At 34.0% G+C, this 13,885-nt stretch overlaps 2 protein-coding genes across 9 annotated transcripts; both read right to left on the reverse strand.

The window, feature by feature from the left end:
* Nucleotides 1-1,152: 1,152 nt before the first annotated feature.
* On the reverse strand, nucleotides 1,153-4,459 carry LOC111284918 (transcription initiation factor TFIID subunit 10). 2 transcript variants are annotated; one of them, XM_022874019.2, is made up of 6 exons: nucleotides 3,737-4,459; nucleotides 3,512-3,580; nucleotides 2,928-2,990; nucleotides 2,559-2,616; nucleotides 2,437-2,487; nucleotides 1,153-1,556 (listed from the first exon to the last, which is right to left on the reverse strand). In XM_022874019.2, exons 1-6 carry the CDS (start codon nucleotides 3,802-3,804, stop codon nucleotides 1,476-1,478), a joined length of 390 nt encoding a protein of 129 aa, XP_022729754.2. In that variant the 5' UTR covers nucleotides 3,805-4,459; the 3' UTR covers nucleotides 1,153-1,475. The 2 variants fall into 2 exon arrangements, with proteins under 2 accessions (XP_022729754.2, XP_022729753.2); XM_022874018.2 differs by having other exon boundaries at nucleotides 3,516-3,580; nucleotides 3,737-4,016.
* Nucleotides 4,312-9,101, reverse strand: LOC111284916 (uncharacterized). Of its 7 annotated transcripts, XM_089762694.1 has the most exons (10): nucleotides 8,020-8,521; nucleotides 7,613-7,730; nucleotides 7,200-7,241; nucleotides 6,747-6,802; nucleotides 6,583-6,639; nucleotides 6,450-6,504; nucleotides 5,341-5,420; nucleotides 5,071-5,099; nucleotides 4,754-4,845; nucleotides 4,312-4,450 (listed from the first exon to the last, which is right to left on the reverse strand). In XM_089762694.1, the coding sequence occupies exons 6-10, from the start codon at nucleotides 6,481-6,483 to the stop codon at nucleotides 4,383-4,385; spliced, it is 303 nt and encodes a 100-aa protein (XP_089618820.1). In that variant the 5' UTR covers nucleotides 6,484-6,504; nucleotides 6,583-6,639; nucleotides 6,747-6,802; nucleotides 7,200-7,241; nucleotides 7,613-7,730; nucleotides 8,020-8,521; the 3' UTR covers nucleotides 4,312-4,382. The 7 variants fall into 7 exon arrangements, 6 of the variants coding, with proteins under 6 accessions (XP_089618820.1, XP_089618821.1, XP_089618817.1 ...); XM_089762695.1 differs by lacking the exon at nucleotides 6,747-6,802; XM_089762691.1 differs by having other exon boundaries at nucleotides 5,341-6,639; nucleotides 8,020-8,527.
* Between the last annotated feature and the right edge of the window lie 4,784 nt (nucleotides 9,102-13,885).

Below are 13,885 nucleotides of genomic sequence, written 5' to 3' on the forward strand. Positions count from 1 at the left end.
AATAACCTCATTTAATTTTTTATAAAGGATTATTCAAGACTTTTTTTGCTAAAAACACCTAAAATAATCTCTTTCAAAGTATTTTTGGTTAAAAATGCATTGAATAATACTATTAAATTTTTTGTAAGGGATCATTCAATGTGATTTCTAAACGAAAATGCCTTGAATAATCTTCAAAAAAATGGAAAGAAATTATTTAAGATGTTTTTAACCAAAAACACCTTAAATAACCCCATTCAACTTTTTATAAGAAATTATTGAAAATGTTTTTCATGCAAACGTCATATATAAACTAATTTTTTTATTAGCAAAAACTTACAACTGACTTGCATTTATTTACAAACATACTTTTCAAAATAATAACGATTATTTCATAATTTTTTAGTTAAGTCAAATTTGAAACGAGCCTAAACAAACTTAAATGAGCTTGTTTGTGAACATAAATGAACGAACAGATAATTGTTCATGTTCAATTCATTTAAAAAACGAATGTACAAATAATGTTTAAGATCGTTTGTTAAATTTAATAAATGAATATAAACAAACAAAAATCAAATATATTTACAAACAATTCATCAAAAGCTATATTCTACCATGATTGCTATTCGTCTATGAAATATACCTAATTACCTTCATATTACAATAAAAAAAATAAGCTCTCTTTTAAAGTCCTATTCTATAAGGTAACTAGCTAAAATTAACTTATACATAGAACTCTTCTTTAAAAACTCTATAATTTTAATATTTTGAAAAACAAATTCAGAGAAAATCAAAGCATAAGAAAAATCCAAAATTTATACAAACCTTAAATTTACATTGCTCGATGAACTAATATTTGAAAAAGATAGTGTTTAGATGTTATTTCAACAAAAAAAATTTCTCAATTTATGATGAAAACGAAAAAAACGAAAAGAAAACCCTCAGCTAATATTATCTCACAGATAAAAACGATAAAAAAAAAAATCACAAAAATAAAATAAACTTAAAAAACAACCATAATAAGCTGAAGTTGTCGATACACGTCGATAAATTAATTCCACATCCTATTTTCCGTCATATTTTGTCTGTAATAACTTTTACACATGGATAATTCAACAACATGTAAGATACACATTCCTTTTATCATTAAAATAAATCTTACATTGTTACAAATAGATAACGTTTGATCTTTATTTATACGAATTAAAATTTGTGATCCTAAATTGAACAACCACTTAAACGTTTGATCCTAATTTTGAGCATTTAGCCAAAACTCAAGCATGGCTTCTTGCTTGTCATGATCATATTTTGGACAAAATAACTAATACTCAGCTACATAATAATAATCATCTTCAAAATCCAACACTGAACAGATATTAAGCGGAAAAAAACTGAGCAGCATGCTATAGTAGCATTAACAGAAACATGACAAAGATACACATGTAGATCAACTAATACAATCTAACAAGTACTAACATGGTCCAATCCAACTGCAGCTACTCATCTCTAGAAGCAGGATCCATTCCAGTTGACGGGCTATCAGCAAAATACTCCTGGTGCTTCACGTTCACTCCATACTGCTCATTCAAACACCACAAAGCAATTATTTCTAGATACAAAATTGAAAAATGATGAGAAAAATTCATACTCTTAGTCAATGAAAACATAAGCAAAAGGCATGACCAATCTTTAAACATTTAAACAAGTCAGCAAAAGGCTTCAACAAATAAAAATTGACTGGACATATTCTTGTAATTCTCTAGGAAATGAACCCATTTAGATCGCAGAATATTCTGCATATGCCTAAGCAGCTAAAACATGCATTTCTCATCAAAATTTTGACAATGTTTTGTTGTAAAACAAATATATGCCTTGCTTCTGCTTAAACCTCTCTTCCTAATGAATTAAAACAATCAGCTCTTATAGAGGTTAAACAGGGATCATATTTGCACAGTCTATGTCAGTGCATCCACAGATAAAAAGTAAATTTATTTCCTAGATAAATAGTTGGATTAACTCCAATAGGATTAAATCAATCAAAAAACCATTCATGTGACACAAAAATGCCTCACTGAGAACGACCATTTGCATGCATATTGTCTACATACCCTGTCCTAAGCTACATGTGACAACCTTTGTCCATAGTAGCTACAGCCTGAGTGCTGAATAGAGACGCTAACCAAAAATATTTCAAATCTTAACTACTTCAAAGAAGCTTCAATGCAAAAACAAAACATCAGTGATCAATTGCTCGTAATAGCATTCTTTCTCAGCATGTTGATTTCTCATAAGAAATGCAGAATACATTAGTAACCAGAATTAATAGTAATGAGAAATGAATTTCCCTTCAATGAGCTATTTGGTGATAGACACTAAAACATGATGCTATAAAACATACTAGAATTTCCTGCACTTGGCTTTCAGAAAGAGGGGCAATATAGAAATTTCAATGCCTACCTCACGCAATGACTTTGAGAGATCATCCATTGTCAAGATTAGGCGTTTATCCTGATCCAAAAGGAGGGTCAGACATGCCGAAAGGGATCAGGAAACTTTAAAAACAAACATAGATAGATCACCTTTTGCTGCTTGTCCCTTTTGTCCTTGACGACTGCAGCCTGCCTTGCCTTGCAATGCCTACATTAGGAGTAAACAAGCAACCTTACTAACTTAAACTTGAGCAAATCCAAACTGAAACTACTTAAAAGTTTACCCATTTTTTTAATATTTCCCTTGCACCTAAAGAAATAACTGATAGATAAATGAACATAAATTAAGAAAATTAAAACTTAGTACTTCTCCTTAGAGTCCTAGGTATTTCACATCTTCTAAGAAATCATTATAACTTATACAGTTTTGAAATTACTGTAACATAATTTTATTCGTTCTTGAAAAACATACACACACACACACAGAGGGAGAAAAGTTAAAAGTTTTTGGTATCATACTGAAGTGCATCACTTGCAACCTCCGCAACGAACTTCTGTGTGGCAACAGCTACAAGCCTTATTCTGTAAATGCACAATAAAAGTCAAACATGTTCAACCATAATGAAATCTCCAGCCCAACTCCCCACCCCTCTTTTTCGACATAGCAAGGCAAGCAAAAGAATTCAGAAATAAACAACCTATCATATAAAAGACAAAGCTGTTTTTTTTTTTTTTTTTCATTGTGGAATATAGGAAATTAATAGCATGTATAGAATATATATGCCTCATTTTCGTCATAAAGTAGATAATAATTAAATTCTGTTACGTGCCACTTGGAGAAACAATAATTAATTTCAAAGACTAAATTTTCCAAAATTCGGAACCCTAGAACCAACTAAAAGAAAGATAAGCAACCCTAGGCAGAGCTATTCGTGTAAAGTAAAATAAAATTTCAGACTTTATTATCTTAAACCAACCAAAGCAGTAAAGGTTAAGTAAATATTCAAAGAATTGAATTTATTTTCTTCAATTTTCCGTCCGGGCAGCTAAACAGAGGATAAAAAGAAATTTGACGGAAAATTAAACAAAAAAGGGAGAAATACCTACAATCGAACATCGGGACATTGAAAACCACTCTTGGCCAAGTAATGTTCGACCAATTCGTCGGGTATCTGCCACAAGTCATTCACAATGAAGGTTCAAAACTTGTTAGAAACGTGGGTTTAGTATATAATTATTAGAGAAATTCACGCCTTAGGGTTTCTTTATTATTATTTTTTTTTTGAAGAAAAAAGAATGATGATAAAAAGGGAAAAATAGAAAGTTACAGTGGGAGTATAATCCATGAGAGAGCCGAGGAAATCGGAGAGAGCAGAGTCGTCATCATGCTTCCCATCGCTGGATTGTGGGTTATGATTCATTTTCTATTTCCCTTTGCTCTTTCCCAAACTTACTCTTTCTTCTTCTTTCGCTGCTTCCGCTATATGGAAAACTGCTTCTTATGTTAATGAAGCATTTTACAGGGCCGACTCATGTCACGTGGCTCGCTCTTTTTAATCTTGGGTCGTCATGTGGGAGTTGACACTAGACACTACAACGGCAATGGGCCCAAGCCCACTAATTTACTACTACTAATGGCTGACCATTCCAAGAGGCAGAACAAAATGTCTCAAGCATTCTTGGAAATTTTTATTGCGTCAGACTGAACTAATGACCTTATTCAGTTCACTGTCTTATCACAACTCCAACAGCAACCATTATAAGAACTTACAATCAGCCAGATGCACCTTTACCCGCTTGATATTGACAGCTCTATACTTTTGAACAATAGGAAACAACGCAAAAATTCAAGTTCAACTAATCTATCTTGACATTTGCTAGCTAAAACGTTGTATTCCATAGAAGTCTACGATGCCTGGGGGGAAAACAGGATCAGTTGCCGCTCTCACTGCAACCTTGGCGACGGAAGTAACATTAACAGGAGGAGTGAACAGTGGGCCAACAAGTGGTAACTGGTTCAATGGTTTTGCATGTTGGAGAACCTGCAGAGAATGAAGAAGCTTAGTCAATGACTTATGAGACAAGGTTCCATGAACACAGTTCAGCTAGGAACAGAACCATTTCCTCCATTGTGCAAGTTTCTTCTCATTTAATTTGTGATGTTATAATTTTTCTTCTTCACATATTGAATGCTGTCAAGCGCATCAAATGCTGACTACTATCACCAACTCCCACTAGAATGGATCATTGGACGCATGCATTTTGCTTCAAAATTTCCAATTTGGTCAGGAAACTACATACCCAAGAAAAAACAAAAAGAAAAAGGTTCGAAAACAGGTATTTACCATTTCCATTGGCGAACCAACAACACCTAGAGTTAACTTCACTCTTCCAACACTGCGAGTCCCACAAATGAAGCCAGGCCTCAAAATCACTCCTGAAATAGAAAAAGTGAAATCCTTTAGTGATGTAAAGAACCATAACTAATTTTTTAGTATCTGCTGGTCCGATAAAAGATAGTGATAATTTCATGTTACTAGCAAGACTACCATCCAAACTAAAATTACTAGAGCTAACCATTAGCAATAAGCGAGCGAATAAGAAGCAATGTAAATGCTAGGTGCAGAACATTGCACAAATTTCAGCCAATAAGAAAAATCACCTCCCTAAGGAAATTTGGTCAGTAACTCTCTGCACCAAACAAGACAAGAAAAAGAGAATTTTCCATGAGAGAGAGCAGATAATAAGCATAAAACTTATAGAGCCATTATTCCACCTACACACCAAAATCAATAGTTCAAATGTACATGCTGACCAACAGCAATAATAACTTGTGTAGAATGTTAAGCACAAACACAGACAACAACAAATAGTCCAGCAAAGACATCTGAATAAACGGAAATCAAGGAACCAATGGCAAAGAGAAAAGTACCTTCCCCTCATAATATCCCTGCAATAAATAGTTTACCAAGCCAAAGTCAGCAGCAGAGATATAAACATATCTTTTCACACCTGCAAGCACATTTAGGCATTGCTTGGTATGGTGGATGGAAAAATGAAAAGATAGAAAATTGGAACACAAGAAAAGTGAAAAGATGGAAAAAAAGATTTTTTTTTTCTTTTCATTGGTGTGCTTGGTTGAAAAGATGGAAATATTAAAAGAAAATGTAGTTTTCTTTCCATCCATTGCTTGGTAGTATTAAAAATGAAAAGAAAAAAAGTAAAAATATATACTTTTACCATTCTAGCCTTTTTAAAATTAAGATAAAAAAGAAAAATTTTAAAATGACGGACAATCTTGTAAATATGCAATATTACCCACACCTTTTCATTTTCTCTCCTCTTTTCTTTCCAATTTGGAATGATTAGTATTTGTATATAAGAGTAGAAAATGGCAATCTTTCCTACTTTCTTTCCTCTCACTTTTTTTTCCTACCAAGCACACTCAAGATTTATTTTCCTTCCACTTTTCCATTCTCCCCTACCCACCCTTCCACTTTTCCACTCAATCAAGCACAGCCTTAAAGGGTCAATCCAAAAGGAAATAAGGAAAAAGTCCATATTTAATGTTACTAGTGGTAAAGGACAAGAGGAAAATAAAAATGCTGATAGACTTTGAAGTTTTTGCCATTTCTTATCCCTTTTCCTTTTCTTTCTTCTTTTGGAAAGGGGAGAATTCCAAGAAAATGAAGATATTTTTCCATCAGTACACCAGCTTCCCCTAATCGATAAATGACACATCAATTATTTATATCTTTCTCTTCGGCAGCTCTGATTGCATTGATGTTTGCAGTCCCATTAATCTTATACATATAAGAATTAGATCCAAAACCACCAACACAAGAAATCTAGAAAATTAAAATTAATTAGCAGGAAAAATATACAATTAAAGAAGAAAATAAGCTTCAAATTAAATCTTAAGTAAACCAGGAAATTTTAAAATGAATGTCACATTTAAATTGTGAATGGCTGTCTGTGTAAATTTAGCTGAGATTTGATTTTTGGTTGGTAATTTAGCAGCAGAGTTAAAGGACTACATACAACAGATGTCACTCCTTTCAGAGCTTCCTTCCATGAATCAGATGAAAGAAGGTTTCCCGGAATGACAAAAACATGTTAGACACATTACAACATGCCACCGATAAGATCATGACAAGCAAATAAAGAAAAGAAACCTCGATGCTATGTCACAGTTTTAACCAAAGAGTCATGTAAAGATGACCCGCCAGACCTAATAGAAAGAAGAAACCAAGTTAAGGAGTTGAATAAATACAAATAATTAGTTAAAAGGGAAAGGGGATAGAGCACAACATAAAAATATTAGGCATATTCACAAACCGATAACGTAGGATATGCCCTTGGTTTTAAAAATTGAACACCATACTACAAAGCATCTGCAGAATGATGGGAGATTATTTGTAAAGAGAACAGGAAGCATATCAGAGGGAAAACTGAATAATCAACCTTTACAATATAAATTTGTGAATAACAACTGAAATCGGATGCTTATTTGAGGCAAAATAATACATAGTTAGATGTCTCTACTGTTAACAGACTGGACACTTCCCATGATATTTGAACATCTAATTCTGAACAGATTGCAGTCTAACAATCAGAAGTTTCTTATGTTCTTTACTTTATTGCAGACCACATGGTAGTAAACACAGTCAGTTCATGCTTCGTTACTAAACCAGACCCACATGAGAAATATTGCTTAACTTGAAATAAACTGTATAAAGGAATTCGGGAAAACAGTCATTTGTAGCAAGAACTTTAAGAAAATTGAAATACCTGCCGAGGCTGGCAACAACCAGACCACGATTCAAAGCTTCCCTGCAGATATGGGAGCCAACAAAAGAAATTTTTTTGTGAGGGGGCTGTTAAAAATAAATAATATAATACGATAAACATATACCATATATATCTATTCATGTTTGCGAAAAAGGCACTCCCATCTTTTTTCTGATATTTCTACCGGACTGGATTAAATCAATGAATTGAAACGAATCAAATCAATCGATTGGTTTTTTTTTTTTAGACTATGCTTAATGGATATTTTTAGTTCATAATTCTCTTTAGACTCTAATTCCCCATTTCATTCCCACCCAACACAAGCAGCTGAAACAAACAATAAATAAGTTGAATTGAAGGCATAAAAATGATACAATCCAACATTACTAAATTGACAATAGTCTAACACACACCTTGTTAGAGTGAGGAGGAGGTACATCTACATTCTGTGCTTCTTCAACTTTAAAAGGCTCATCAGCCTTGTTAGACTCTGTTTAAAGAAATCTTCCATTCTTGAACCCACCCATTCCACTGTTTTATTACAAAGGAGAAGGTCACAAATCCATATATGGCAATAATAAAGAATAAAATCAACCTTTCATTTCCACAAAACAAGATATTTGCTTATATTTTAGCCCCATTAGAGGAATTCAGATTCCAAAAGATGGCAAACCCAAGAAAAAAAAATTATAGGAAAGATTATACTAACAAACATAAAAGACATTTCATAAATGATCGAATTGGAATGTCTAGTTGAAAAATATAATCGTAACAGAACACATGCGGATCAAAGAAGCAGAAAAAAAGAATATAAACTTACTAGAGTTTAGAGAGTGAGAGTCTGGAATGGATAAAGCGTGAAGCCATGGAGCTCATTTCAAATTACTATTTTTGATTACTCTGCTTTCGCAATTGGAATTTTCTGAAACTTCAGAAATTGGAAAAGTCTGTACTGGAGAAGCACGAGAACTGACCACACATGGCGCGTCATGGTAATGACAGGTGGGGTAGTCTATGTGGCTTATTTTTTTAGCCCATAGAAATAATTTCAATTTCACTTGCATTTGATAATATAAGATAATCGAGTTTTGTAGTGTTAAGTTGGATCTAAGATTGTGGGCTGAGTCAGGGATCCAAATTTCCACGAGTTGCACCATAAACCTTTAGTTATCGCGAGGCTTCAAGGTTGTTCTTATGGGCCAAATTCAGATACGAGGAGTCTGCTACTGCACCTCTTTTCAGCTCCAAGAAATGGGTCTTGAGGCCCATTACATTTTGGTATATTTAAGGCACAGAAATTCTTTCATTTGTTGATGCTGATGAAGGATAATGAAGAAATATTCTTCCTCCATGCACCTGTATCACGTGGTGCTTCAGAATAAGAATAATAATAGAGGTGAAAATGCTATTATTTGCCTATAGTTTCCAGGCAGCGGCACGTTGCGTCCGTATATATCTAAGAATTTTACTAAGGTTCTCCCGTGGATGCATGTGTGACATGTTCATTTAAACAGAAAACCAAAATCAAATGGCCTACAATTGTATTGTTAGAACTAAAAAGAAATAACGAATAGTTTTATAAAGCCACAAGCAGAACAGAGTGGAAGAAGCTTTAATCAGGTTCTGATAGCAATGTCACAGCAGGGTGGTGAGAAAAAGGAGAGTAGTCACTAAAGAATCCAGTGCTTCATGCCTCTACACGTTATGACAGAAATCTGAGTGACAAGAATAAAGAAACGTATGCAGCAGTGCCTAATCTACATTTCGTAAGTCATTTCCCTTCAAGAGATTCTCGATGTCCCAAAGTCAATCTTATTACTTTACATTAACCTGCACATGTATGTTCGTTTTCAATTTCGTTAGACCATTGGGAAAATTGACTCGAGGGTTTGAGAAATAATCCATGGAGAGTTAGCTCTTAATAACAATTGGAAACTGATTCGGATGCCTATGAATTATATATATATATATATATATGTATGTATGTATATGTATACATAGTGGAAAGAAAATGATGATTAATTAGAGGGTGCACCACAAAATGCATAAAAAGAAGAAGGATAGGATTTAATTATATAGAATACATTAACTCAAGATTTGGTCTAAAAATTTTGTATTTGTTCTGGAAGTGTATGTGGGTGCCTGAGGTTTTAATTGGTACAGAGAGGGGAAGCTACGTTATAGATCCCATTCAAGTGGGTTGGCAACCCATATTCGATCTTTTTACTCCATTTTGTGTTGTGACAAAAGATTCCAACACCAAATCCTTGAGATGATGAGAAGTCTAAATTTAATAGATTAGTTTGGACGCTAACCTCCTTGAGTAAAAGTGAAATGATTATGGCCCAATCCAAGTGCCCTACCCGCTGCTCTGAGCAGTGTCTAATTTAACATCCTTATCTTTTTTTAAGATTAATGTCTATTAGTGAAATATTTAATATAATATATAAATTTCAAAAATTTTAAATATAGTATTTGTAGACACCCAATTGGGTCCGGGCCCAGATCAATTGGGCCTGGCCCAAAGGGGTAAGGCCCATTTCAATCCTGTATTTTTTTTTCTTTTTTTTTTCTTCTTTTGTATTTTATGTATTTTATTATTATTATTATTATGTATATCTTTGTGTATTTATTTTTATTTAGATTAGATTTATATGTATTGTATGTATATAGTTATATATTTATTATTATTATTATTTTTTTTTTTTTTGTAATATATTTTTGGGTTTATCTTATGTTATTTTTTTTATTATCTGTTAATTTTATCTGATTTTTTTTTTCTGAATTATCTGATATTATTTTTTTATTTTTATACTATCATATCTTTTGATTATCTAGTATTTTTATTTATTTATTTTGATTTTAATTCTGGATGGCTAAGATTCAAAGTTGAAGAATCCCACTCTGGAGGGGAATTCAATCAGAAGAGTCCAGTTGGATTCAAAGACTGAATTCCCGTCCAAGGAGGAATTGGGATTGATCAGGAACTCCTGATCAACCCCTATAAAAGGGATCCCCCTGGAACAGAGAAAAACACAGAAAACAGTGAGCCTGAGCTACTGATTTGAGGGGAAAAGGCGAATAGAAGAGTGTAGAAGGCTAAGGAAAGGTTTAGGAGGGTTCTAGGAATCATCGGGAATTTTTTGGGAATTTTTCGAATTTTTTTTTTCTGGGAATTTCTAGAAATTCCAGATTCCGGTTAATTTTTCCGGCCAAGTTTGAATTTTCCGGCGACAATTCCGGCCAATTTTGAAGTTTCCGGCCACCCGCCCAGTTTCCGGCGAGGAATCCCAGAAACCGACGAATATTCCCAGAAACCGGCCGACTTTCGGCCAAATTCCGGCGAAATTTCCAGATTCCGGCGACTTTCCCAGAATCCGACACCGGTGTTCTTCAGTTTCTAGAGAGAAGGGAGAGAAAAAGGAAGAAGAGAGAGAGAGGGGGAAGAGCGTTCTGCTGAAAAACGGAGGAAGGTGCCTTTTATACCCTCCCAAAACGACGTCGTTTTGGCCTTAAGTAACCCAGAGGATCCGCGCGTTTTGCCGAACCCGACCCGACCCGGGCGTCGACCCGCTTTCTGACCCGCGCGTGCCAACCCCCCTCCGAGCCGAGCCGCTCCAGGTTTTTTTTTTTTTTTTGAATTTTTTTTATTTCTTTGTTTATTTGTTTATTTTATTTTTTATTTATTAGATTAGGTTTATGTAATATTCTTTTTATTTATTTTTTATTATTTTATTTTCTTTAAATAAAAATAAAAAAATTCTAAAAAAATATATTTTTAGGGAAAAGTTGAAAGTATCAATTTTTCTTAGAAATAAATTTCCAAAAAATATTTTTGGGGAAAAGTTGAAAGTATCAATTTTCCTTAAAAGAAAAATAAATTTCCAAAATAAAATATTTTTAGGGAAAAGTTGAAAGTATCAATTTTCCTTAGAAATAAATTTCCAAAATAAAATATTTTTAGGGAAAAGTTGAAAGTATCAATTTTCCTCAGAAAAAATTTCAAAAAAAAATATTTTTAGGGAAAAGTTGAAAGTATCAATTTTCCTTAAGAATAAATTTCCAAAAAATATTTTTAGGGAAAAATTGAAAGTATCAATTTTCCTTAGAAATAAATTTCCAAAAAAAAATATTTTTAGGGAAAAGTTGAAAGTATCAATTTTCCTTAAAAGAAAAATAAATTTCCAAAAAAAAAGTATTTTTGGGGAAAAGTTGAAAGTATCAATTTTCCTTGAAAATCAAAATTTCAAAAAAAAAATATTTTTGGGGAAAAGTTGAAAGTATCAATTTTCCTTAGAAATAAATTTTCAAAAAATATTTTTGGGGAAAAGTTGAAAGTATCAATTTTCCCTAAAAAAAAAATCATTCTTTCCTTCCTTTCTATCTTAATTTTGATTTTGTTTTTTTCTTTAAATAATCCGACGACGGAGCCTCTGTAAGTGAAACAGTAGTTTTTCTTGCATACTCTTGAGGTGAGGGAATTTTCTCAATTTTCTGCTAAAAGTATTAGAGTCAATTGAGAAAAGTTTCCAATAATTAATTACTTGGTAAAATTTTAAGGCTTTTGGATAACATAAATTTCAGCTGGTACCATCTTTTGATGGGCGTTGTGAGGGTGCTATAACCTTCCTCACACGTAACCGAACTCCCGAACCCTGTTCTGGTTTGTAGACCCGAACCTATTCTTTTTGGGGCCCTTAAACTTAGGTGTTCCCTAAAAGGACAGATTCTATAGGTGGCCAATCGCACCTAGATAAAAAAAAAGATTGGTGGCGACTCCCTGAAAGTCAATGTCTAGCGATAGATCCCCGGATCTAGACGTTATGACAGCTTGGCGACTCCGCTGGGGACTTTGAGAGTCAGGCCAGCAAATAATTTGTGTTATCCAAAAGCCAAATAAAATTGAACCATTTTTGTATATATATGTTATTGTTCATTCATGTTTATTTACTTTGTTAATTATGTCATTCATGTGCATGTGCATAACATGAGCTCTACACCCGAGCTCTGTCCCTCTATGAGGGAGTAAAGTACCTATTGCTTTCGTGAGGTCTAATACCTCCGCAGTGGCTAGCGAAATACTCCCACTCAAATTGAACCTTTTTCACTTGTAGCCTGTAATAGGTGAGGATTAGGGTGCCTTACTAGTCTGTGATGGACAAGGATGTAAGGAGCAATTTGAGTACCTTTAGACTCTGACCTTTAAAACCACATGTAGTGAACCTTAAGAGTGCCTACACCTAGGATAGAGCCCTTTCTACCCAATGATAGATATACCCTGAAATTAAGACACAAAAAGGGTGTTTATCTAATCATTTTGATTGCTTAACTTTGTGTATTATTTTTATCATATGTAACACTATGCATCAGCATCACTTCCATTTCATCCATGGAACTAACTATGTTGTTTGTCTGATTGTATGCATCTGTATTATTTTCATGATCATGTTTTAACGCAATCATTTGCATTCATTTCATACTAGATTTCATTCAAAAAAATGTACATTTCATTTGTGTATCAAAGCATCATATATAAAGCATAGCATAACATTTCTAATCATAAATATGGTACTCAAGATCCAAGGATAGCTCCGTCTAGCGAGAACCCTGCTCATCCATACAACACAAGATCCAGAGCAAGGCAAATGGAGGAAGAAAGTTATCATAGATTTGAAAAGTTAGAAAAAGCTCAGGAGAAGATTGAAAGTGAACTAAGCAAGATTCTGGAGGCTCTTAATAACATGAACAAAGGAAAAGGAGTTGAAGGAAATACAAGCCAGCAAGATGTGGCTGACCCTTTGTACCCTCCAAGTTTTGGCCCACCTCAGGCCCAGCCTGCTCAAGAGGTCCCACCATATCCTGAAATGCCATCAGCTTTCAACTCGGGGCAGTATAATAGCTATATAAATCCTGTCTTCACTGAAAAAATAGCAGAACCAATTCCTAACCTAGATGATCTAAAAGAGAAGGAGAAGGAAAAAATGAAGGTGGAAGCTGAAGAAAGTTCCAAGATTAGTATGCTAGAGCAGAGGCTAAGGGCTGTGGAAGGATTTAGCTTTTATGGGTCAGTAGATGCTGCTGGGCTCTGCCTAGTCCCTGATGTGGTTATCCCCTATAAGTTCAAAGTACCGAAGTTTGAAAAATATGACGGTACAAAGTGTCTCAAAACTCACATCACCATGTATTGCAGAAAGATGGCAGCTCATGCACATGATGAAAAACTCTTGATGCATGTTTTTTAGGACAGTCTTACTGGCTTTGCCGCCAGATGGTATGTTCAGTTGGATAGGACTCGTATTCGCTCTTGGAGTGATATGGCACATGACTTCATCAGTCAATATCGACACATTATCGATTTGGCTCCTGATCGTTTGTCTTTGCAGAATCTGGAGAAAAAGTCAAACGAGTCTTTTAAAGAGTACGCCCAAAGATGGAGAGATATAGCTTCACAGGTACAACCTCCTCTGACAGAAAAAGAGACCACAGTGCTGTTTGTTAGCACTTTAAAGCCCCCCTATTATGAAAAGATGATAGGGAATGCAACAAAAAATTTTGCTGACATGGTAATCTCTGAAAAAATTATTGAAAGTGCCATAAAAAATGGCAAGTTGAGAGGAGGAGAAACCAAGAAGACATCAGAAAAGAAAGAAGCTAAAGCTCAAGCTGTGAGCTTTGATAGACAACAA

The sequence above is a fragment of the Durio zibethinus genome, chromosome 6, assembly GCF_047325235.1.
Source record: "Durio zibethinus cultivar Kanyao isolate XHJ-2024 chromosome 6, ASM4732523v1, whole genome shotgun sequence".
Taxonomy (NCBI): domain Eukaryota; kingdom Viridiplantae; phylum Streptophyta; class Magnoliopsida; order Malvales; family Malvaceae; genus Durio; species Durio zibethinus.

Coding starts and splice junctions, on each gene's coding strand:
- LOC111284916 (XM_089762692.1), bottom strand. CDS start 5,595: ATGGATGGAAAGAAAACTACATTTTCTTTTAATATTTCCATCTTTTCA. Junction 4,846..5,070: donor GACCAAATTTCCTTAGGGAG/GTGATTTTTCTT, acceptor TTTCTATTTCAG/GAGTGATTTTGAGGCCTGGC. Junction 4,451..4,753: donor TTGGTTCGCCAATGGAAATG/GTAAATACCTGT, acceptor CATTCTCTGCAG/GTTCTCCAACATGCAAAACC.
- LOC111284918 (XM_022874018.2), bottom strand. CDS start 3,829: ATGAATCATAACCCACAATCCAGCGATGGGAAGCATGATGACGACTCT. Junction 2,488..2,558: donor AAAGGGACAAGCAGCAAAAG/GTGATCTATCTA, acceptor CTTTTGGATCAG/GATAAACGCCTAATCTTGAC. Junction 1,557..2,436: donor TCTCAAAGTCATTGCGTGAG/GTAGGCATTGAA, acceptor TTGAATGAGCAG/TATGGAGTGAACGTGAAGCA.